The 26361-nt window shown below is 42.8% G+C and overlaps 1 protein-coding gene across 1 annotated transcript in view; it reads left to right on the top strand.

The window, feature by feature from the left end:
- Positions 1-26361, top strand: part of Edem2 (ER degradation enhancer, mannosidase alpha-like 2) — a 94682-nt gene that overhangs the window by 27665 nt on the left and 40656 nt on the right. The window contains exons 10-15 of the mRNA XM_075691162.1: positions 2368-2493; positions 6645-6728; positions 13694-13777; positions 20566-20690; positions 23655-23814; positions 24565-24722. Of these exons, the coding sequence (XP_075547277.1) occupies positions 2368-2493; positions 6645-6728; positions 13694-13777; positions 20566-20690; positions 23655-23814; positions 24565-24722 (737 nt within the window). The remainder of the gene's footprint in view (positions 1-2367; positions 2494-6644; positions 6729-13693; positions 13778-20565; positions 20691-23654; positions 23815-24564; positions 24723-26361) is intronic.

Here is a 26361-nt window from a genome sequence, read left to right as displayed (position 1 = left end):
TTCAAAGTTAGATGTCGTTCGACAGCTTGAACTAGCACAAAGAAAAAATCATGGTTTGTAAAAAAAGTTGATTAAACCTCGATATAACGAAGTATTTAACTTTTCGTAACCTCTTGTCCAAAAACGCCATGTATTTATAACCTCAATATAACAAAATGTGTTTGTATGTGACTTCAGCATAACGAAATTTCACTGCCGCCACAAAGGAATGCTGAAACAATAAATAGAAACTTCCGCAGACGCAGATGTTCAAATGATTGAATTACAAGTGGCTGCTTGCAAATGCACCTCTTAAATCGTGCCCTGCGCGACAAGAGTGACGACCAAAGTGGAGCCGCATCATGTTCCATATAAAGTCCAAATGCGATAAGATCCTATTGCGCCCTGCACACTGCGTGCCTTAGGTGCAAGTGAAACTGTGCAAGGGTGATACATGAAAGATGGTGGCTTCACGAGTACCGCCTTCCCACGGGAGCAAAGGGAAAGAGGGGGAGGGGAGTGAGCTCCTGGTAATGCTATCAAGCGTACGTGAAGGGGCGTAGGGAGGGGCAAAGTAGAGGGTAAGTTGGTGCGCATCTCAATTTCCGGCATGTGTCTCGGCCATGACTGCGGATGGCTGTAAGCGCGGCTGAGCGCATATGCAGGCGCGCACCCTGCTTTAGAATCTACCGTGCGTGCAAAGAGTGGGCATGCCGAGATGGCGTAGCACCATGTAAGCTGTCTTACCGTGCATTTAGTATTGAAGGTTGCGTAATCTCAAGTATCAGTGACCCGTTGAAGTGAGAGGCGGATGAAGCATCTGCTCCCTGCTGCCGGTGCTTGCTTTTCCTGATAGCATAATCCCAGTGCGAGCGACGCTATCAGTCATGGGGGCAGAGTGCATGCGAAATCGTGGCTGGCTTTACTTAATTCGTACCACCCAGAAGATACATTGCGAAATCGTGGCTGGCTTTACTTAATGGTTATATTGTGCTCAGTTTTTACACAGACAATATTAAGTGAAGGACAGGACGTGGACGGACGTAGCGCAAACTACCAACTGTTTAATACTGTTAAAAAACGTGGTTATATACAAGGAGATATGGTGTGGGGGGGAGATATGTACTTGCTATTGTTTTAATATGAAGCATCTTTCGCCCCATACCAGGCGCATTGCAGCATGTATGTAGGTTCTTGTCATGCCTAATTCCGGGCCTCTTTGATAGAAAATATATTGTGTGCAATGGTGGGTTTTCAGCCAAGGTCTCCAAATACAACAGTCTGATGCTCTGCCCATTGGGCCACGCTACATGCATTCTTCTCTTGTGCCAACGGCATCTAGTGCTTTTAGATGATTAGCACATGCGTCACATAGCATTAACAACAACTTGCTTCAAAAATCGAGGCAATGTGCACCAATTTTTATTAGGCTACAGGCACTGGAATAAAATGCATGAGTGAACGCATTCTCTCTAAATGCTCCGCTGTTAACCTTACCACTCTCCTTCGCCTGTATCACATCACATAGGTAGTAAGCAGGTGCTTATAAAAGCAAAAGCATGCGAGTTTCCATCACTCTTCTTTAGTAGGACCTAGCACTTTGAGACATTGTGACTTATTGACTTCAGGATTTACCCAAGCAGTAATAAGGCAGGCTTTAACATTTCTTCGTTGGTGTACAATAAATCACTTGCATGCCATCACCATTGCGGTCATATTATTGCCATCGCCTTGCTGTTTCTATCAGACACACGCTCGCATAACATGTGCAATTGCTTGCCTTACACTAACATGTTAGGTAGTCCATCTGGTAACGTTTTGTGGAAACTCAAACGACGCTAGACAGCCAGCTACTTGCAAAATGCTTCAGATAACATCGATTATTAGTGTTTGGGATCTGCATAATTTCTTTATATTTGGTTCAGGTAAGGCCACCAAGACATTAAGACTTAGTGCAAAAATAACAAAACGGGCACTTTTATGGGCACTTTGTTCCTTAATTTACATCGCATTGTGCCTTCTGTAGGTAAGTACGTGTATTCTCTGGTTTTTGCTTGAGCTGTACTACCAGTTAATATGTACTTCCCATTCTCCTGGTTATATATGCTTTAATGAAGTTCTACTGTGTTAGCTGCATTCACTCAGGTTCTAGCAGAATTCCTACATGAATCTGACTGAAATACATATTTTTAGCACTTCTGATCAATGGGGAAGAAGTTGACCACATTACTTTGTCATACTGCTTTTCATGAAGATCATACTGCTTCATAGAGTGATGTACAGGATACATGTATATTTTCATGAAGCTCTGCTTTAAGCTTTCCCATGTCCCACTGCTTTCTTACTGACTTCTCTAAACACCCCACCCCATACTTTTGTTTATTGTAGCACTACACTGCTGTGATGAAATACATCAGCCAGGGCCCTATGCTTGTTGATGTGCACATGCATCGGCCCAATACTAACTCAAGGAATTTCATGGATGCCTTGCTGGCCTTTTGGCCAGGGCTGCAGGTGAGCATACTTATTTTGACTCGCACTTCCAAGCCATGCTACTCATGGCATGCGGTAACAGTAGCACTGGTTTGTAAGAGAATAAATAATTAGCATAAGCAGGTGTATTGCATTCACACTACTAATAGCAACATTTCGAGGGCAAACTCAGTTTAACCACTTTGCTTGAAAGGTAGGCCAAGTGGCATTCTCGTGATCTACACTAAAGCCTTAGCATACAACAAAGAACCAGGGAAGCCAAAATCGTTGCATTATAATTGATAACCGTTACTTCATTATAATCAATGTGTGCTCCACAGCCAACATTGCTTATCAGAGGGGTTAGAGGTGTAGGTACTTCTAGGTTAGTCGGTGCCAATGCAGCAGCCTGTTATGGACCGCTAAAAAGAACAAAGAGTGCATTTCTGAATTTATTCTTCCACCAAATCGATAAGGCAGTCACTTCGCTTATCAGAATTTTGTGAGTATGCCAGTGGGGCATTGCAGTCCTATGACTGCACACAATAGTCATTGCTGGATGCGAGTGTACACTTCTTAATGGCAAAATCAATTTATTTACTCTGTCACCCAGTGATGAACATTGAATGAAATCAGAGGCTTTCATCACTACACTGGCACGCTCAAGAAACGTCTAAGCCAAGTGATTGTCGAAAATATAAATGCAGGATATCTAACTCAAACGAAGTCATTTGCACTCATGCAGCAGTTTATTGTGGCCATAGTTGCACCAGGTAGTGCGTACTAGTAGCCATGCACGCTGCTGGCATTTTGTTCATTTTGGCATGATAGTGCACAGCATTCAACCAAGGCACAGAGAGTGGGAGATGGTAGCAGTAGAGTGCGGGGGTGGCTGCAGTCTCGGCAGAGCAGCCGCTGTTGGTCGAGCATTGAGCATTGCCAGTTGGTCGAAAGCTTGTGGGCGTTTAGGCCCGCCACATCAGATGAGTTATTAGCAGTGCTGCATGGGATCATATCTCAGCCTTATCAACACAAAATGATCAGTAGATCTCTGTTCTGAACTAAATATAATTTGTTCTATTCAATACTTGTAAATTCTTTCTCTGTTAAAATAAGGTCTTAAATGGATGTGTTTCTGTTCTGTCAAGCTCTCTGTGATAGCTTTTTGCCTGGGGGGCCCCCAACTTGTGTGTTGGAAATAAAGTAGATTCTTCTTCTTTAGAAGTTTCAAGCAGACTGTACAAGTTACGAGAAAAAATGTAATTGATTGCAGTGACTAATTCCCTAAAATGTAATTGAGCAATTACTAAAATATAATCTCTTACTTTTACGTTACTTTCCTCCACACGTTAGATGTGGCCGTGACTGAACGCTTGAGCCAGGCATAAGCCTATATTTTGTGCTGTGTAGCTTTACGAAAACCAACTAGCTACTGCCAATTAAACACTCATAACATCATTTGGGGGAGGTGAAGGGTAAGCAAACTACAAAGAATCTGTACTCCTGTAGTTGTAATGCCCAACGGCCGAGCCTTCCTGTGGGATCTTTAAGGGTTCATAGCAGCCAGCAGAACGCATGGTGATCTGTAGCAATTGCCAAAGGATGACCATATAGGTACAGCCGGAATTTCGCGATAGTCCAAACGAGAGCTAGGCACTCCCATTCATTAATTGAATAATTCTGTTCCGATGGAGAAAGAAGGCGGCTGGCGTACACAATGACACGATTTGTGCCACTCTGTATTTGAGCGAGGATAGCACCGATGCCATGGCCACTTGTGTAGGTGTGAAGCTCCGTTCTGGCGGCTGGGTTAAAATGAGCCAACACAGGTGGTGATATGAGGGCAGATATCAGCACTGTGAAGGCATATGCTTGTTCTGCACCCCAAGAAAAGGCAACATTCTTTCTGAGGAGGTCACTGAGTGGCCGTGCGATGTCCGTAATGTTGATGACAAAGCACCAGAAATAAGAGCAGAGCCCAAGAAAACTGCAGACCTCTTGAGAAGAACATAGAACCAGGAACTCGCGGACAGCACAAACTATGTCGGGGCCTGATTGTACACTGGTAGCGTCAACAAGATGGCCGAGAAGTTTTATCTGACGATGCCTGAAGGGTCACTTAGAATAGTCGAGCTGGAGGCCAGCCCAGTGAAAAACATCAAAAGTAGCGGACAGGCGAGGGAGGTGACTTTTGAACGTGGGCAAGAACATCATCAGATCGTCCACATAGCAAAGGCAGGCCAACCATATAAAACTACATAGAAAGGATTGCATTCTGCACTTGAAAGTGTCAGGAGCATTACACAACCCAAAAGACATGACCTTAAACTGGTATAGAGGCCGTCAGGGGTGATAAATACAGTCTTCTCATGGTCGTGGTCGTCGACAGAAATTTGCCAGTATCCAGACCGGAAATGGAGCGATGAGAAATACTTGGTACTGTGGAGACAGTCGAGCGCATTATCAATTCGTGGAAGGCCATGATCGTCCTTCTTAGTGATATGATTGAAATGGCAATAATCGATGCAAAATCACCAGATAGTGTCCTTTTTAACAAGCATGACAGGTGATGCCTAAGACCTGGAGCAATGCTCTTTGGCATGCATTTTCTTTACCTCCTTTTGTATAACCTGGCATTCAGAAGGGGAGAACAGGGTAAGGGTGTCAGCAAAGAGGGCTGGCATTGCCAGTGTCAAACAATGGGTTACAACATGTGCTCAGCCCAGAGGACAATTCCCAACATCAGAAGATATCAAGGTAGGACACTAGAATAAAGTGACGTGCTTCGATTTGGGAAGGTCATAGGTCCGGAGATTTCATTTTTTCCAGGAATGCCCTAATTGGCGTATTCGTGGAATGTAAGGCCGCAGGCTTAGCTTCAGGGGCAGAAGCAGAAATTGTCCATTCCTCCAAAGGAGAAAGCTCTGCTACTGAGATCCCTTGAGGAAGAACTTTGGTGGAATTAGAGAAGTTGAGAACAGGAAGGAATGTTGTGTTGTTGGCAAGAGCTACAATGGTGTAGTATATACGACTTTGCAGGCAAGGATCACATCAGTAAGTGGAGCTACTATATAGTCGCCATCAGGGAGTGATGGGTATGGTGACATAGGCACATGGGTGGAAGCACATAGGCTTGAGGTGAAAGCCGAAGAATCTGGTTTTTACAGCTTTGAGTTATTGAGGTTTTACTGTATGTCAAAGACCATTCTGCAGCATATGTGACTGGCAACATTTGTGTATAAAAAAAATTAAATAAGTAAAATTTTGTGCTTCCAACACAGCCTTGTAGAAACGAATTAGTAGGCTCCTGCTTGTCACGATCTTGAGAAACTGAAACTTGCAGACTTCTTGGGTAAGCTTCAGATAGGCATATTTAATATTTTGAATTATCAATGTATCAAACTATTTCACGATACCCTTCGAGTATGATATACCCAGGATCGACTGTATTATGTGTGACTAGATTATGCGATTATTTTGCGAATAGGATGTTTGCAAAACCCATGTAGCCAAGACAAAAAATTCACGTAAACTAAATAAGGATGCCTGCTTTTTTAAATGCTTTATCAGCCATGGTTTACAGAATTGCTTTAACTTTCCTGCTTCGAAGCTCTTGAATGATGTATCTTTTTTCATTAGTTCTACAAGTTTCTTATGCTCTAATTGACCAGTAGAAACTACATTTCATTGCAAAAAAAAAAAGAAATTCAAAGGCTCAGTCGTTTTATACGTAAGCATTTCTGTGTTTCACATGTAGTTCAGTGGTTTTTCATTTGTAATCCTGGCATGCGTAACTGGAACCATGACTCGGCTACAGCACTTCGAGTGTGATCGCTGCTTGCACCTTCAGGCTGCGTCAGCTAACATATGGAGCTGTGAAACTAAGCTTGGTGGTTCTAGTAACGTTGGATAACGCTGAACTCTTCCTTTCGTGTTCTTAAAAGGCATGCACTGAGCACGAGATAGTGATATTTTTCTAGTAATGTAATTAATAAGAAGGCCTCTGTGCTTGAGCATGTGTGTGCAACCTGTAATAGTATGTCTAGTTTTCTCAGTCCTAGAAATGGTTTATTCCATTTTGCTGTGGTTGCATTTGAGGCCATTGTTCTAAAAATTTGTTTCATTACAGTTGAATACCACAACAATCTTCTTGTGTCTGACTCTTGTCCTTACATGTCTCTGATTCTGGACAGGTGCTCAAGGGTGACATCAAGCCAGCCATTGAAACACATGAAATGCTTTACCAAGTTATGCAGCTTCACAATTTTCTTCCAGAGGTGAGAGCTTATCATTGCCAGCATGAGCTTAGTATTTTCTTTCTCTCTCTTCTTAGGGTTGAAGGCGGGGACGGGGGATTATTTTATGTGCTCTGTTAAACTAAAGAATGTCACTGTAGGAAGATCAGGGTGTCTACCAACCAGGAAAACTGGGCATTCTCAGGGATGTTGAATAGTCTATAAATACTTGGGGAAAACTTGGGGATTTTGTGCTTCTATAAAGGAAAATGAGCTGCAATTTTATTGAAAGGAAACGAAAGTCGCGATAATGCTGGCTCGAGTAACAGAGACGAATCGTAATGAATCGTTTTTGATGCCGGCCGGAGGAGTTGCTAGTGTATAGTTAACAACCGATTTTCCAGACACCCGATAATTCAGATGGCTTCGCAGCACCACCACATACCCCATAGAGTCAATGTATATGAACGTCTGAAATTTCAGACACAAGAACCCTTCGCCGTCCAATTTTCTGGACTTTTTGCCGTGACTGCAGGTCCAAAACGGCATTAACCAAAGCCACCACCACCGCCATTTTGATTATCTCGCCACCTTGAACCGGCGCCCATGCACACAGATCCGCTGGCAGCAGTAGCCACCACCGCAGCAACGCTAGGCCTAGCTGCTTCCACATTCGCTATTAAGTATCTTGCCATTCGGTGCCGTGTTTTACATTGAAAGAATTTGCCACTGTCAGCAATGGCACAGGCTCCGCCTTTGTGGTCCTCGCGATTGGCTTATAAGCTTGGAAAGCACGGCAAGTTGCATAAGGCTGGTTCACAAAAGTCAGCTTCGCCTCAATACTACAATGTTATGAGGTCAAGCTTATGCTAAAGTATTGCGGTGAAGCATATGCGTGGGAAGGGGCAATTGTCACGGGACACAGTATGTATTCCTTAATTACACACGCGTGCGCCCGCCATCTCCTGTCACAGTACGAGCACCAGTATGCCTAATAAGTGCACTGGCGGGCCTTCAGAGCTTTGTCAGATGTGCGTATGGAGATTTAAGTCCTTAAGCGCAGTAAAAGACGTGCATTCATTTTTTTTAGAACTGCACGATTTTTCTGATGTTTTCACAGCTCTTAGGAAGTCCGAAAAATAGGATGTTGACTGTATAACTGACCAAGAAGATGCTTCAAATGGTCCATGGGGCGAACGCGTGGCGGAAGGAGGATGAGAACAGAAAGGACCTATGCATTGAGGAATGAACGAGAAAGGAAGCATACCGCCGCTTCTTTGAAGGAGCTGGAGCTCAAAAAAGAAAGTGTTGGCTGATGCCGAGATGTAGATGTCCCTCATCCAAACCAAACTAAACTCTTTAAAGCAGTGAAACGCAATACTGAGTCGTCATGCGCAGGTTAAGAGTATGTCAGGACAGTTGAAGTTGATTTACCAGCTGTTGAGAGAGAATCTCACTTGTGACAAAGTTCAGGCCTCAGACCAATGAGCTTGCTTTAAGTTGATAGAAATAGCTTATATTCGAAAATATTTGCTCCTTTATGCATCTCCTTTTTATGAATGTTTGACTCGATTTGCAATTGGTTTTACCATTTTTTCCGTAGTTATTCGCTGTGTATCTTACTAAGCCCTCCCTTCTGTTTTCTTTTTGAATAAAATGATAACTACTCCTGACTATTCATTATATTTAACATGCTTGCTAGAGAGTGACTGCTTCTGGCGACATGGTGTCAGCAGGTCTTGACATAAGCAGAGTTCTGTGTCACTCAGGGAATTTTGCAAAAGCACCCAGGGAAAACCTGGAGAACTCAGGGAATTTGGAAATGTCAACTTGGTAAACACCCTGAGGATAGAGTGAGTCATAATGAGAAAATGGTATGGTTGGCAGGAAGATTTGCTAGGTGCACACAGTGATGTGACAAGATTACACATCACAGTTTGTAAATGTTATCAATGTACTAAAACATGATGAATAGAGTAGAATTTTATTATAGGATTAAATGTCTTTGAAGTTCACCAAGATTGTGTTAAAACACTCATTTCGAATGAAGTTGCAAAATTTAGCAGGATGTGCGTGTTCATTGTCAACCACACAGCCATAGGCTGTGTGGCTGACACGCACATGAGCTAGCTCTTAGCTCTGCAATCCAAGCCTAAGCAATCCACTACAGCGTTGGCGTCCTTGGAGTGTGGGTGTGTTTTGTGTCATAATTGTAACTAGGTTACAAGAAAATGAAAACCATTTTGTGCTCTACAATGCATTACGAATGTTTTATAAAAGTGTTACGCATTTCCATATATGGGAACCAACTAAAGATGATTTGAACAGGCACTCATTTCATTGGGCAGTCAAGAAGCAAAGTCACGCTGGATGAATAAGGTTGTACAATCTGCTCAGCGTGTAGCTCATCAGTTTCGTTATACATTTTAGCACTCGATTTTGTGCCCAATTGGTACATCGATTAATAGGTGAACGCCGTGCGTGTGACATTCTAAATATATTTTGCACATGCACCACATCCAGTCGCCGAGATGATAGTGCGGTACACCCACAAACGACCTGCTTGCTTTCATGAAACTTCTTGGTCGCAAATATCCAATAGCAATGGCAATTGTCACTCAATTTTTCACTCGGGGTCACTGTTTTCTGCTCGGCCACACCACATAAAATCAGGCTCTTGCCACCACAGAAAGTAAGCCAAGGATCTAGTTTTGTATTTAGTCAACCTTAGCGTCCAAATCATGGTCGTAACTAAAGTTTGGCGAAACTGCAAACCTCCAAAATTGTGTTTGCAACAACAATGTTCACGACGCGGCTTGCACAGGCAGAGTCCAAAATTTCTAATTAACCATTGTTCAGCGTACGAAATATTGATTGCCGTTTTACACTGGCTTTAATGGCGCCTGTGGGGGAACTGCGAATAAGCTCGAATAATCTAGCTAATTCAACATATTGGTTGACGTCGCAGACTGGAAAGCCAGTGAACATTTTTATCTCTTTATTGTTTTCAAAAATATCTTAGAGCTTTTTCTCAACAAGTGCCGTAGAAAATACTGGAAAATGTGCAATTACCAGTACATCACTTCACATTTATTGTGTGATATTCTACTATCTTAACTGAAGGTCGCCAAGAAATAAAAATTACCTGAGGGCATATGTGAATGGCGTTCACTGCCTTGATGGGTGTTGTTCAGGTGGCCACTGTGAATATTTTTTGTTCATTCTGCATGAATAATTTAATTAACTAAATTTATAAATTTATCTAATTGATGAGATGTCAATGAAAAAGTTGTGGATGACGTTGAGAAATGACCGATAACAGCATCTAAAGCAACCTAGGATTCGTGTGGATGTTTTTGAATGAGAAAGAAAGTCCGTGAAATAAAAAAGAAATTTAATAAAAACAAGAAAAATCTCGCTGTGACCATGACAGTGCTTCTGTGCACCAAAGACTGTGTCAATCTTTATGCGAACTTTATGCGAATTAGGTGTACTGGAAAGGAGCAGCCTTGCTTTTTTTTTCGTCGCATCAGCAGTTTTTGCCGTGCATGTACAGTTCCTATCAAGCGCAATGTAGCACGATTTTCTATCGGTTGCCTTTCCAAACCATTACAAGACCGTGACACAGGTTTGCACGTTCATAATATACACGATTCACTGATAACGATGTTTACGTCTGAGACCGCTTATATTATTGGTGCGGGGATGCGTTGTCACATAAATTTTTTTGTTAATTTCACAGGCTTTCTTTCTTCCGGAAAAAAGAGCCACACAAAAGACCTAAGTCACCAGATATACTGTTATCGGTAATTTCTTTACATATTCCACAACCTTTGCATCGACACCTTATTGAATAAGTAAGGTAATAAATGTTAGTTCATTAAAATTAAATATTAGTTGCTTGTTGTCAATTTAATTGAAACTCTACTACCATTAACACAAGCCTATGAACATAGAGCTGGCACTGTTCACGGAAAAACTTCGGTTCTTTTTTTTTTTTTTTTTTTTGGCCACATTTAGTTGGTACATTTGGTATGTAATGTAATGGTGGTTCCTGATAAACCTACACGGGTTTCCTTTGTAGCTTCATGCTACAGTCGGGTGGATGGCAGTTTTTCCCTCGTGAATTTTGCTCACCTTGGCGGGCTTCCGCAGAACGGATCTGCCGTAATATAATTGTTTTCTGCAAAGTCAAATAAAGAACACCTTTTCTTCTTCATATGCCTATATTTCACTCATATTGACCTTTACTGAGCTGCTCCAATATGGAAAATTCATGCCCCAAACCTGCTCCAAAGTGCCAAATTTTGCTGCTCCAAGAGCTGCTCCAAAACTTCCTTGGCCGCTTCCACCCCTGCTTTTCCTAATTCGCAAGTGCACTTTTCTATGTTGCACATTTGTCCAACTAATGGTGGCACTGGTCATGATTCAAATGAAGACGAAGTGCTGATGGATGTGCTGATGGCTTGTCTCTTGCGCATCGATTCACCATAAGAACAATTTCTACATTTTACATCTCATAAGACAAGCAAACTGTGCTTGTAAGCTTCAATTGCAAAAATGAGTATGACGCCCTTAGCTTGGCAAACTGTCTCACAGGAAAGCTAGCTCTGCGTTTATGAAAAGCGTCCAATATAATTTGTGAATTGTAGTCAATCACTCAAAGTAAGAAGATAAATATGTTACATTTTAACATGTCATGTAAGAAATTGGCATTTTGGTCAATTTATTTAGTTTGAAGCACCAACGAGGAGAGGATGCATATGTGCAACTATAAAGAGGTAGGGGCATGGGCGAGCAGAGCATGGGGCATCAGCAGCAGAGTGGGTTGACATAGGAATATTTGGAGTAATTGCACTTCAAAATGTTCTTGCCAACAAGTGACCAACTACAAAAGAATACCTAGGTTTGCTATTGGCATGTTTGAGCAATAACTCAACATGATTTCAGTGTTTGCAGGCATTTGTTTTGTTACATATAAGTGCATACATTATTTTTTATCTACAGCTCGGACAGCTTATAGTGTAACTGCTTATGCATAGTGCAGGACAAGATATAATGCTGTCTTTTCTTTTTCCCGCTTACCCTCCTATAAAACAAACCTACTGTACATGTGCTGCTGACTGTGCAGCCACACAAGACGAAATACAGTAAAACCTCATTAAACCGTAGCCGCTTAAACAGTAGTTTCGTTTCAAAAGCAGTAAAGTCAAATCCCCGACTCAGCGGTCACTGAACGTAATGTGTTTTGTATCCGCATAAACCGTACCAGCTTATTTCGTACGTATCGATTAAAACATAGTGTTTCCACTTTTCGTCGCGCAAACACGGCGGTGTGTCGTCTCCATCAGGCAGCCTGGCAGAACAACAAGCCTCAGAGATCAGCACAACGACCTCCAAGCGCCCTTTGCTTTTGCGCATGAAGCCACATCAACATCATTTCGGCGCCATGCCAGAGAGCGCTGTAGCGTCGTGCAAGCGAGAACTCGCGTCATGCCGACACTCGGATAAAAAAGAGGCCGGGTGCTCAGCATAGAAGAAAAACTAGACATCGTTCACGTGACACGAAAAGTCTGTGCTGGCACGCGACGTGCGTCTACTGTTGACTACGGTGTGTGGCATTTGGAATGTGAAGTTGCTCGGCAGCGCTGCTGTGACTGCGAAGAGATGTCGGCTACAAGGTTCTACTTTTCACCATCGTTGCCTCAGTTGTTGCCGAAGTGTCGCCTAGCGACAGTGATAAGGACGACACGGAAAGCGGCAGCAGGGGCGATTCAGGCCCGACAGTGGCAGAAGCTGCGCGTTACATCAGCCTCATGAATGCAATCGTCGCGACGAGAACAGCACCCCGCAATGAAAAGGTGCCCCGTGACTTCTGCAACGCTACCGCGCCTGTGCACGGAGAATATGCAATGCCAACGAAGAATCTGCCATGCGAGTGTTTGCCGAGAAGACGGGGCTGGCTGAAAGGCTGGCTCACAGCTTCAGCAAGTTTGAGATCGCTGCTAGGCCGCCGCGGCATGAAATGAAAATAACGTGTTTGTCGCGCGAATTAAATAAATACTGCATGTTTTTTCCCCTTTCATTGCACTCTCTCAGAGTTCCGTTTTTGACAGGTAAGTGGGCGATCTCATGCCATTTCGGTTAAGCAGTACTACAATTTACTATGTACTTTTTCCGAGCTCCAGCCAACTACAGTTTAACGAGGTTTCACTGTACCAGTTATAATGTGGGTACCAAATAATCCTGCAGACAAGTGAAGCTGCTTGTATGGAGTGACATAGGGGAGAGCAACAGAGACATGTGGAGGAGGAGGACACGCACAGCGAATAAACAGGGAGTAGGAAAAGAAGAGCACACCTGCCATGCCAGCAGTGCATTGTATAAATCACATGATGTGAGGGGCTCTGCAGATACGGGCTCTGCGGACTCGTGAGTGTTGCCTAGACGACGGAGAAACCTCTGCTTCAGCCCCTTGTCAGCAGTGGGCATTCCACACCAGACTCCGCACTGAATGAGTGCGCATTGTCACTCTTCGTCTTTTTATTCTGCATGTGGAAAGTAAATACTTTCCTCTCTTGCTTTTTTTTCTATTACTATATGTGCTTTTTGGGAAAACCATCTGTCAAGGCCAAACCCCTGGCATTTAATTTTCAACATTTAAAGAGATACAAATGTCCCAGTTGCATGCTTCAGTTGTAAGGTATGTGCAGCTGCCTGGTCTACACATCTTCATTGTGGGCAGGCTTTGAAAAATGCTGTTTTGGTTATAGTATAGTACCGCTTGTAATGCAAATATTCGCAACTCCAGCAACTTGCATTATAAGCACTCTACACTGTATACAAAAACAGCAAGATTCCTCTACTACTGTATCCAAATGAAGCATGAAACTTAGGCTTAGCAGCTTTTGTCTTGTGCTATCAGTTGTATATCTGAACATAGCGTCGCAGGCTTCACTTTTATTTTCTTTCTTTCTTTTTTCTTCTTCCCCTTTGGATACTTTCAGGCATTCACAACTGACTTCCAAGTGCATTGGGGTCAACATCCACTGAGACCAGAATTTGTTGAAAGCACCTACTTCCTCTTCAAGGTGAGAAAGCGCATTTCTTGCTATAAATTAACCCTCTGAGGGTCATCGTCGTACATGTACCAAACTTTTGATAAAACTCGCCTTTTTGGAACAAAGCGCAGCCTACTGTCACTTCGGAAGTGCTGCAACCTTCCATGACTTTAACAAAAAAAATTTCTTAAAGGGGCCTTAGACCACTTTTTATCGAAGTCAAGAAATGCATTTGAAGTTAAAACAGGCTAGTATTTCAGGAATACTTTGCCGCAAGAAAATACTTCAATGCCTTCAGCAAAAGCAGAGTTATTGGCAACCAAACATCATCAATAATTCCCTACGCGATGCTCCAGCTCCTTGTTCAGTGGCCACAACACTCCGCCTACTGAATGTCACCATGGCACGCAGTTTAAGTTTGATTTGGGACGTTCATATGGACACCATAACTTTCAATTTTGGTGCTTACAACAAGCCAAACTCTGAGGCTATCCCCAAACTGACTGTGGAGTTTGCGCTGTCTCATTCCTTTACTGTGCTACAGTGTACTAGGTAGCTACGCGCAGCTTTCTCGCATTGAGTGGCAAGTAGCACATTTCCTTTCACACTTATCTCTACAGCAATCACATAATTTCCGAGAGTCAAACAAACTTTATGTTCGCTTGTGCAAGTGCACCGTCAGCTCGCACACTGGCTAAGCTTTGGTGGAAGAATATGAGAGGTGTATGAACTGTGCAGTGGTGCCATGGAGAGAGGGTCTCCGCAAGTCGCTATTGTTTCTGGTTCTCAGCTGGTAGATGACGTGAGTAGGTCGGGGCCTGCGAGAGGCCTGTCTTCTACATTGAGCTAATGCGAAATGAGAGCACACAGTCATTTTGCACACACTTTCCCAGCTATGTGTTAAGCTCTTTAGCACATACTGGGGGAAAAAATGCTTTGTCACAAGAGTGTGACACTGCACTTGCCAGATCATGGCCTCAGAGATTGCGTAATGTGTGCTACCAGATCTCTGAGGCCATGATGGCTATGTTGGCATAGGCAGAGTTGGTGCCATTGCTGACAGCGACAAAATCGCTCAATGAAAAACGTGGCACTGAACAGCACGAAGCTTGGTACCAAACGTCAAAGCAGCTAGGCCTAGGCGTTGCTGCAGTGGCCATGGTAGCCAGCGAATCAGTGTGTAAGAACACTGGTTCAACGCTGCAAAATAATCAAAATTGCGTCAGTTTTGGCTTCGATTAAGGCCATTTTTGAACCTGCATTCATGGCAAAAGGTCCAGAAAATCTAACTTCGAAAGGTTTCAGTGTTCAAAATTTCAGACGTCCTTATACACTGGCTCTATGGGGTTTGTGCTGGCGCTGCAAAGGCGTCCGAATTATCGGGCATGTCTGAAAATACAGGCATTCGAAAAATTGGTCATTTACTGTATTTGGCAAACTGCTTCGCTGGCTGCTTCTTGCTATGCGCAGGGCGTGATTTGAAAGGTGCATTCACAAACCTCATGTATTTAAACTATTTGACCACTGGCACCCACAATATTTTCCTTTTATTGCCTCAGCTAGTCATCATTCACGGCAGCTGTGAAATTTTGTGGTATTGAAATCACAAATAAGTGCACTTCATTTTATTAAGGTTAAAAATACATGGTGTTCTAAGAATATGAAGTTATGAAAGGTTAAATAATTCGTTACATTGAGCATTTCGTTATATTGAGATTTAACTGTATTTAATAGCCTACTTTCCTGTTTACAATGGTGCATCAAGGGGAGAAAGCATGAAAAAAACAATATGAATGTGCTGGGAAAGCTACTAATAGTTAATGAAAGAAGCTGATGTTCGTGCCGAATGGATTACAGTCAACAAATGTTCCAGTAAGAAAAGAAGTGTTGAATAATGTTGAATGTGTGTTCACAAACGGCTTCATGCACTCCGTGATTCTTGAGTGTTCATCTGTAAGCACTACCGAAATTATTTTGAGCAGAAAGAAAAACAATGTTTTTTGTATCAGACAGACTGCACCTTTGCACAGTCTTTCTTGACAGCTGCTGCCACACACTTGGGATTCATTAACCTTGTGTTTTGGTGCAGTTGCTGTGTCACGACTTATGTACTGTTCCCAGGAACTCTTCCTTAACTCTATAACCATCAATGATGAATCAACATGTCATGACAATGTGCATCCTCTGGTGCCAGTAACAAGTTAATTCATTATGAACTTTTCACAAATTTTTCGAACTGTTCAATATAATTAAAGTAAAAAAACCACTTTTCCACTGCATAAATATGGTAAAAAGGGCCTTTTTAAAATCATTTAGTCTCTCTCTCTCTCTCTCTCTCTCTCTCTCTCTCTCTCTCTCTCTCTCTCTCTCTCTCTCTCTCTCTCTTTTTATTTTTTTATTTAATAGGCAGCCAACAACAGCCTGGCTGAAGTTTTGTTCATGAAAAATGCATTTTAACAATGGTGTTGATGTCGTGGGCTGTGTGTGGCCATAAAACAAGGTGCAAGTTTTTTTGGCAGTAACGATCACTCTAGTGATGATTTTCAGTTGCTGGATGATCAAAGTGATGAAGATTTTAACTGATCAATCATCAGTCAAGCATTATTAGCACAGATGGCAAATCAGACCATATGGCCAGCGCTTGGATTGGGGGTTGGAACTGGGTTCTGCCTCCTGAGTCTCCAAGGTTGGCATTTATTGGCTCACCTGTATGCTATGCGGTCAAAGTACCTTTCTGCAACTCTCAGTTTCTTTCTTTTTTGTATATATGCAAATACAGGTTGCACTATCTTGTAATTCTGACACACTAGTAACACGCAATGTCTTTTGTTAATATTTTGAACAAGAACAGTAACAGCGCTATAGCGTTCCTGGTATCATATTTAAAGAAAAATGGCAAAAAGAAATGTAGGTTTAAAATAATTCTGCACTCTTCATCAATTTTTCAAAATTTCTCATGGCAATTGAGGAGTCAAGCAGTTTTTGTATATTGTAGTTACTTTACTCTTCACAAGATGTTTCCCTTTTAGTCACAGGTTTTAGTACAGGAGTATGTGTCTCCGTTAATTTAATTAGTAAGCGAATGTTTACAAGTTTATATGGCCAATAAAACTTATATGCTTACTTCGTATAGCTATCTACGAATTTGCTATTGCTACCGCAATCGGTGCTTTGCCTTTCAGGCCAAACTGCGACTTTTTTTTTTTTCTGCTGTAGTTTGGCCTACTAATTTGATTAAAAAAAATATGGGAGGGTGGAGTGAGGGGCAGAGTTTATTCCTCATCTATTGCACAGTTTAGATGAGTTGTCATCAGCTGGTATGTCTGTGCAACGAGAAAAGGAGAGGAGACGACGAAAAAGGGGACCGCGTATCTACAGACGACAGTATTTTCTGCAAACTTTGCGTGCCTCCACCTAACACACATGCACTGCAATCTACAGTCAAGTCTTTCCAAGCTACAGTCTACCTTTCTCTCTCAAATCCCCACCTGCAATGTCACATGAAGTTGCGCATCCATTGCTGAAGAAGGGGACTTTTTGGGACATCTTCTCTGACATTACTAATGAGTGTCTGGCAGATGGTAAGAGGCCCTCAAAAGCTCAGCTAACGTTAAAAACACTGGCATTTATTTGTGAGGCCACACTGCTTGGGGTCTTGCAATTAGCAACAGAATCTGCCAATGCTGCCAGGTCTTGTGGAAAGAAGCAACTGGATGTGCTTTGAAACAAAAAGAGCTCCCTAAAAAAAGCATTTTCATGTGCAAGAATAGGCATACATAGGCGCAAGAGACTGAAATTTATAGGCACTACAAAGTAAGTGCTAAACCTTTCTTTAACCGATAGTTTATGCTCATACACCAAAATATAGTAAGGCCCTGTCATGCAGGAACAAATAGGCATTTGCCTATAATTCGATCTCTACACAACTCTCAGTAATGACGCTCAATTTCAAGCATGCATTTGAAACATACATACACTTATTTGACTAAAAAGAATATGGCAAGGTGGAGTGATGGGCAAAGTTTATTCCTCATCTATTGCAGAGTTTAGATGAGGCATCGTCAGCTGGTACGTCCGTGCAACGACATACCAATTATAATTGTTATAACTGGGTTGCATGAAAAAAATCAAAATAGTGGATGGCAAAACTATTGTGAGAAAACTCTAATGGCGGGGAGGCCGGTGCCCCTCCCCACCACCTTCTCCATTCGTCTGCTGATTGTGTTGATTCGTTTAACTGTTTAACTCTGCTTCCTGTGGACTCCAATCGCGTGTAAAAAGCTGCAGCTGTCAGCATCCAAGAATGGCACAGCTATAACTGCAAAGCGGGATTATGGGCAGCAAGTCACATGCGAGCTCTCCCGAGGCATCGCTTTGGTGACCTCAAAAGAGGCCTTTTAAAAAAATCAGTGTCTAAAGGTACGTCAGACATACCCGAATCCGAGAAGCTAAAGATATGTCTGAGCTTCCGTTTCGTGAGCTCTGTGGCTCTCGCCTACCGATTTTTGCACATGTTTTTGCACAAGAATGTTTTAAATCAAAAGGGAGCATTAACCCTTTGAGGGTCGATTTTATTCACCATATACAGCTTCCCAGGCTCGATTTTTTTTTATTGCAGATTCCAATTCTTCTTAGGGACTTATTTCAAAAAACATTTACCGTAATTTTTACTGTAAGTAAAGTGAGAAACATACATTTTGCATTGGTATATATGTACTCTTCATTCATGAATAACAACTATAAAAAAGGAAATAAACTTATAAGAATTAAATATTTGATGCATTATTATACACATAGTTCAAGGCTTTTTTTTTTTTTTTTTTCGCAACTCTCACTTGTTCCTGCTCTTACACTAATATTTACGTATATAGCATAATCGAACTGCGTAGGTGTGCGCACTCACGAAAACTGTGTGGTTGTGTGCCCGTCAAAAAAGCAAAACGTGTGACAAACTTCCGCTAATCTTCATCTTATTGCCAACCAGAGGCAATTAGCTTTCGCGAGTGTCAAAAAAAAAAAAAGCAGCAGAAACGCATGCACGGCGGCATCCTTTTTATGCACACCCCTGTGAGCACTAAACGAGCGAGAAACAAGCGGTCGCCCTTTGAGCGATTAGTAATGAGATAGCAATCAGTTTTGCAAGTGCAAGAAGCCGAAACTGCCCGTGGAACAAAACTTAAACCACCGCCCGACCGTGCGCGTGCCAATGCGCGAGCGGTAGTATATAGACGCGCGGTAGCAAGCTAGCTCTCAAACAAACCATGCAACGAAAACCGAGAGGTGGAGGCACGCAAAAAAAATTCCCTGTATTCCCACATAGTGATAGCACACGATAGAAAAAAAAAAGTTAGGAAATTGGTGCACTTTTTAAACATACAGACGGCGCCGTAAATATACAGCATCGACCATTTTTGGACTTGTTCGCGGTGCCGTATATTTACATCATTGACCTTCAAAGGGTTAAAAAATGCTTTTGAAAGGCCACGGAGAGCAGCATACGAAAAGCCTGGCACGAGCGAAAATACTGCTCCAGGAGAACAGCCCCAGTCTCTACTGTGGCCCCTACTACTCCCCTGGGAAAATCAGTGATGTCATGTGGAAGGTAGAGCACCGCAAGGTGCGAGAGAGGTATAATCTGGCATGACTGGCTCAGCATGAGTGCCACAGGCACGAGCAAGTCTTCATTCTGGATATCCAACGTACCTTTAGCTTCTGGGATTCACGTACATCCAACGTGCTTTTAGACACAGCATTTAAAAAATGCGAGAAGGTTGCCGCACAGCTTCTCAGCTTGAGAAATCCAGAAGAAACGCCGGGGCGAGATCGCTGCAAAAATCTCGCCACGTACTTCTCACTGGCGTGCATGAGAAAACCACATGTCTGTCAACTTTGCTTGCTTTATGTGAAGCTTGTCGACATCCTTCTCCAAGGCATCCACGTGCTCCACGTAGTGCAGCGGAAGGTCCGTCGCGAAAACGAAGCCCCGGGGGGACTGAATCATCCGCAGGGCCTCCTGCAAGGACAACGTTGAGGCAGCCTGCCCTACTGCGCCATCGTTGTCGTTGTCACTGTCACCATTGCTATCCGATCTAAGCAAGTTTGCCACGATCGCCGCAATGGTTAGAAGCACTTCGTTTCCAAATTTATTGCAGTGCACTTTCTTTTCACTGGCAACATGGTGGATTGCCTGTGATCAGCAAGCAGATCAGCCATCTTACATTTCAGTGACGAGTCAAACCAGGCTAAGCAACCATGTGGCCAGGAACGACTTCGACGCAACCAACAAAGACAAGCACAAGTGGCTTAATCCATTGGCAGAATTGCGCAGAATGAGGGGCCAGCAAGCAATCTCGGAGCAGGGCCCAGCGCTGTCAGTGAAGTTGGCACAGTCTATCGTGTTTCAGAGGGTGGCATGGCATAGATTTAGGGGCACAGCCCATTCATATTCGGAGGGGTGGAAGGGCGATGGGCACGCGAGGCTGGCGATTGCAGAGAAAACTAGAAAACGGCGCATGGTGGCGTGCGGCAGCTCGAATTTTTCTTTTCCTTTTTTCTCTTTTCAAGGATTTCGCATTCCGTTACTTTTCGGCACGGACACCCAGTAGCCAGACTTCATCGTTATAACCGATAATGAAGCATGGGGGCATTGTAGTAAGTGGGTTACTTTACCATAAAAAACATACGGAAGTTGGCAGTGCAGCAGCTTCTCAATGTTATAACCGATATATTGTTAAAACCAGTATCGTTTTATCTGGGTTCGACTGTATTAATAGCTCCACATTGTTGATTTTTTTCCTTTTTTCGCCTTTAATGTGCAGGCAACAGGGGACCCCTACTACCTTGAAGCTGGCCGTAGAGTGGTGGAGTCATTGCAGAAGCATGCAAGAGTGCTTTGTGGATTTGCAGCTGTCAAGGATGTTCGCACTGGAACACATGAGGACAGGTGTGTGATAATGGCAGGAGCATGATGTCAGTTGATCACCTTTCTGTGCCGTGCTTCAATCACACTTGTCCCGTACGCAGCTTATAAGCATTTGAGGGCCCCAAACCACTTGTGACATTTTAGCTCGTTTGAAGTAGACATGTGCATCATCTCGTTCATACATTTTAGGAGAAAAACGCAAGAAAGAACATACTAACTGGGAAAACGTACAATCCAATGTCACTAAAAGATTTGGCAACTGAACTGTAGTTGGCACTACATAATATATATGTGAAGCACTGCCCAAATTACCCGCCGTGGTTGCTCAGTGGCTATGGTGTTGGGCTGCTGAGCACGAGGTCGCGGGATCGAATCCCGGCCACGGCGGCCGCATTTCGATGGGGGCGAAATGCGAAAACACCCGTGTGCTTAGATTTAGGTGCACGTTAAAGAACCCCAGGTGGTCAAAATTTCCGGAGTCCTCCACTACGGCGTGCCTCATAATCAGAAAGTGGTTTTGGCACGTAAAACCCCAAATATTATTATTATTATTACTGCCCAAATTGTTGCAGCGTGAGATGCCGGTGTGCGCCGATCTGGTGGCACCTGAGCAACCCAAATTGCATGTTGTCGTTTTTATGGCTTCAGCAAGCTTATGTTCGTTTTCCTAGAATGCAGCCTGGGTCAGCAGCTTCTTGGGGCAAAGCATTTTGGCGGGAAGTTTCCACATGTTCACTTGGTGAGAATCAAATTGCTGAAGCACGAGACACAGACTTGTCAGCCCGAGCGATCCAATATGCACATTGTCGTTTTAAAACAGTGATAAGAAATCCAAACGAAATCAAGCTGGTAGACAATGCAGAAATACGATTCCACAATGCCGCCAGAGCAAAACATGACGCTTACTTCATGCTGCCTGCAGCAGAAAATGGCGGTGCGCATTTGGGTTATTGCCTATTAAAAGCATGCAGTACACTTCCTATGCCACACACACTGTAAAACAGAGATGAACATGCTTATCACAATGGGTTGGTGGCAATAGCTGTGAATTGTAATGTGTGATGACATGAGGATTTTGCTGGTACCGGAATAGGAAACAGAGTGTGTGGCCGCATTTCTATGTGACACGGGCAGGCGAGTACTGCAGAAAAACTGCTGTTGCAGGGGCCTGCCACTCTCAATCGCATCTGTGCCTCGCACCTTTTGTTGTTTACATGGGATCTAGAAGCTGAAAACGTATCTATGATTGCAGTTTAGCAATATACTAAATGTTGGTGCTGAAAGATTGTGTTTTCTGGGAATGTAGTAACCAGTAATAAAGAAGCGTAACTGTATTGGGTCATTTTTTTCGTTCTCGATCACGAATGTTGGCACCGGAAAATCGTATGAAACTGTATTATGTCAACGAGGTTCTCTTGTACTGGGATAATAATCTTTTCTGAACATAGCATGACGGCTCGCCATGGGGAAGCCACCAATTCAAAAAACAATCTTGTACTCCTCTATGGGCTTTTGAGTCTCTTCGGTGCATGTTGTGATTGCAGCAGCGTTGTGCATGTGATGTCATCAGGGTAAAAGCTGTTGATTGGTCGGTCGGCCTGTGAATGAAAGCAGCAACATGGCGAGAACCAGCTGTGTGTTCTGAGAAAATTAGAGGGTTTGCCCTTCCATGAAGCTTCTATTCAGTGGGCGTGTCTCATGGAAGGCAATCTGAGGTGGACAACGGAAGAGCCTTTCTTCTTGTGTGTTTACTTGATTTGTAGATTTCACATCACTGGAGTTAGTTAGAGTACATAGCAAGGAGGAGATAGTGCCTATGGGGAGAGTGAAGGCAATAGAGAAACTGTAGCAGACATGTAGTCATTCATAATCCATAATCCCATAATCCAATTCAAATTTAATACTTCTACCCCAATGTGATGTGCCATGGGAGGAAATGACAATGCTCAACCCTCTCAGAGGTTATAAAATATGGCGTACAACAACGCCTCAAGCAAACACCTCTCCCTGTGTGTTCTGTGGACTGCGCAGACGAGCACCAGTGGTGCACGCAAGGTAAAGTTTAACCTCAACTTACCACTCTTGTGTTAGCCTAAACGTTGAAAAAATTAAGCTTTAGTCGGCAATATCACCGCTAATTATAGTCAATCAAAGCATCCAGCACGGAAAGCTTCACTTACATCGATTCCCGCAGTACATGGAATCTGCAATGACTTTTTCCCCCTTTTGTTCATTTCTTTCTCTCCCATATTTTGTTGGCTTTTTCATGGCCCAGAAAGAACCACATAAAAGATAACCACATGAAAGCAATTTTGTTTGGTGTTTCTGAGCATGCTCTAGAACTTTTCACATATGACTTATGCCCTAAAACATTTTTTTTTTCATTTTGCATGATTTACCAGAACTAATTAGCCAACTAATCACATTTCAAAAAATTGTCTCGGTAACTCAAGACCACTATGAACGCCATTTCATTCATCTCATTCATCTAATATTTATTACAATAAAGTTTGGTTCAAGTATTGTGAGGCCCCTCGTATATATTTTTCATGAAAATTACCAATGTTGTCTGGACATGCCTGACTGATATTACCTAGAATCAGCCTACAGCTTCCATTTGCAAGTGTAACAGAATGTAGGCTCTGACTTTAAGTGGCACAGAGCCACATTCTGATTACCTCATTATGATCGAGTAGTTTGTGATCTGGTTTGTTTTCGTTTTTATGTAATATACCATATGTAATGATTACATTAATTAATTGTGGCAGTCATAGGGAGTTTGTGGATAAACATGTCGATGGAGAAGGAAAGAGAGGGTTCTACAGTTCTCTCTGGGAAGGTTGGTGGGTTTCTCCAAGACCAGAAAGTTTGAAAATTTATTGTTTATAGCAACATTACTCTAGGTGAATGTGCTTTAGTCCACTCTCCATTTTAGGTTCCTGATTACTTCCCATCTGACATTCTTTTATGGCTGCTTATGCACAGGATGGACTCGTTTGTGCTAGCAGAGACGCTCAAATACCTGTACCTGTTGTTCGCGTCGCCAGAGGACCTGCCTCTAGACCTGGACCATTTCGTCTTCACCACTGAGGCCCACCTTCTCCCACTCAGCCTAGCACGCATCAATCGCACACATTTTGACATGGTGAGTCAAGGGTGGCCACAGATAAAGAAAAAGGACAAGTACACTTTGAAATAGAGGTGAATTTGGGACTACAAGAAAATGTTCCTCAAGTCTACTGCATCATTGCAAATGTGGAAAACCAAATATGATAAGAAAACTTGCAAGGAAGGGTTTAAAAAGCATAAAGCATTACATGTCCATGCCAAGCTCATTATTGGCACTTTCCTTTTCAACGTGATGACAGGTAATATTTCTTGGTGTAAATTTTCATGGTTTTTGTGTGCCCTATGCACTTATTCTTTCTGTGTGCAATGACTCTTATTTTCTCAAATCCTTAAGTTGGCTTTCTATTGAATTTGTCTCTTTCTTTAGTTCTCATGCTGGCTTCTTATGTGTTTATTCCTGTTTTAGGGTTCATAACATTGACATCCATGTTCAATTTTTTTATGTATGCACATTCATTCTTGCTGTTCCTTGGTGTGGTCATCTTGCTGTCCTTTTGGTCTTCCTATGCTTTTTTTATTATTGTAAGATGATAAATTGTATTATTTAGTAATCTTTTTAACTTGGTTCCACTTTCTTTTAGACGACAGGCGAAGCTAGCAGAAGTATGCTAGTCTCGCTACTATTTTAGGAAAAAGTAGACATGTTTGTATTCAAGCACCACTCGCATCTCTGGCTGCAGTATGAAAGGTCTTCAGAAATGTCAAAACACTGTTTGGAGTTTAATACCCTGTTCTCTCCTTTTCTCTATTGCACCTGGGATCACAGATGCAGTCACCACGAATGATGTTCTACGCCCCGGAGGAGGAATTCTCACATAGCTGCCCCAATACACACTTCCTGTTCCCCAAGAGCAACTATGCACACACTGTGCGACAGCCTCTCAAAAACCTGGTCGAAGGTGCCTGTCCAACAGTGGCCTCCAGGTACTTCCAGCCAACAGCTGCAGTGGGGCCCTGCGGCCAAAACGACACGCGCTGCTACCTGCATGAGTAGCCTTCCAATAAAGCCCTCCTGCCTGCCTTCTCCTCCTGCAAATGCTTCTCTTCTTCATAACGATAATAATAATACAGCTTCTGGACAAAAAAGCTGCACATTGCGAGAGACTGTGCACTGCACTGCTGTTTTAATGTAGGTCACCAGAAGTGCTTGAACATGCCTTGAAGGTGCGATGCACTCTTATTTTGCCACTGCTTTGGTGTTGTGGTGCAGAAACCACCATTTGAATGCATAACACAGTAGAACCACCAGTTTGATACCGATCCTGAGGGAACTAGTGCTCCATTCTCATGACCTTTTACGGACAGTGAACCTTTTCTTGCGAAATTTGCGCAGCCAAATTTGTTGTTGAGACAAGGAAAGTGTTCAGGTCAAACACACAGTAATTCATTGTCATTCATTTCTGCTGTGATATTCCAGCATCTACACACTTTATATCCAATTAGAGGCACTATGTGCACTGGGAGTAACTAGTAAGGGAAGGATGCATGCACTTGGACAAGTACCTGGTGCAGAAGCAGCTTAGCCTTTCGCTTACTGCCTGCATGCATGATCACCACGGAGTGCCGTCATTCCTCCTTGTTTTTGGCACACAGTTTTCTTCCTGCATTTCTGCTGGTACTTCTGTTCATAATATGGCCAGTGACGCTTCTGCCTGCTTCTTAACATTTATTCATGTGAGCTGTGTTATTGCTACGTGTATTAATTTGTGCATATGTTCATTTTTGCCTTGCACATGTAGTTTGAAAAGGCTGAATTACAGCCAATTTGGTAATCTTTTCAGACACAACTGACCATTATGTTGTTTTTTAGCTAAGGCTTTAGACTTGCTATGACCTGGCGTTTGTGCCAGACCAAAATGTTGATGCAAAACAATGCCAATCTGAAACACTACCAGACTAATATATAGCCTAGAATTTCTTCACATTGCACTGTAGAGTGACTACATTTTACAAAAAAAGTTCAGCAGCATGTTACACTGCTCTAATACGTTAAGGCAAAAGCCTGCTGCACACGTGGTAGTGCATTAAGTTATATGATCAGAGGGGCCAGACTTCTTGCAAGACACAACCAGCCGCAATGTGAAGTAAACATATGGCGCTGTAGGTATAACTCCTCAACAACACATGTGAGCACCTAATGCACTACCTAAAGGTGCTTTCGTTCTTTCTTTTGTTCTCTCTTTCTTTGTTCCTTTTCCTTTCACTCCTTTCTTTCTTTCCTTCGTTCATTCATATTCAGCCATTGCATCTCTGCTTGCTTACAGGGGTGTGAGCCATCCCTGATGAGATGATATTTTTTGTCTCGCTGTACTAGACGCCACTTTTTTTGGTTATGAGCCATTGCAATGAGCCACTTAAAGGAGTACTGACACAAAAATTCGAGGTCGAGTTAACGTGTGAGATCGATTTATGTGGGCACACACACATTGTCTGCAAAATATAAATGGCGAATATAGGTTGAAACATTTTTAAAATCAATTTTAAAGTACGCGTGCATGCAGCCAACCGCAAAACGTAGCACCTCACAACATCGACATCAAGGAAGGAATGTAAACAACTGAGA

Source organism: Dermacentor variabilis, chromosome 1, assembly GCF_050947875.1.
Source record: "Dermacentor variabilis isolate Ectoservices chromosome 1, ASM5094787v1, whole genome shotgun sequence".
NCBI lineage: Eukaryota > Metazoa > Arthropoda > Arachnida > Ixodida > Ixodidae > Dermacentor > Dermacentor variabilis.
The sequence above is the reverse complement of the archived record's forward strand: the minus strand, read 5'-3'. Positions and strand labels throughout refer to the sequence as shown.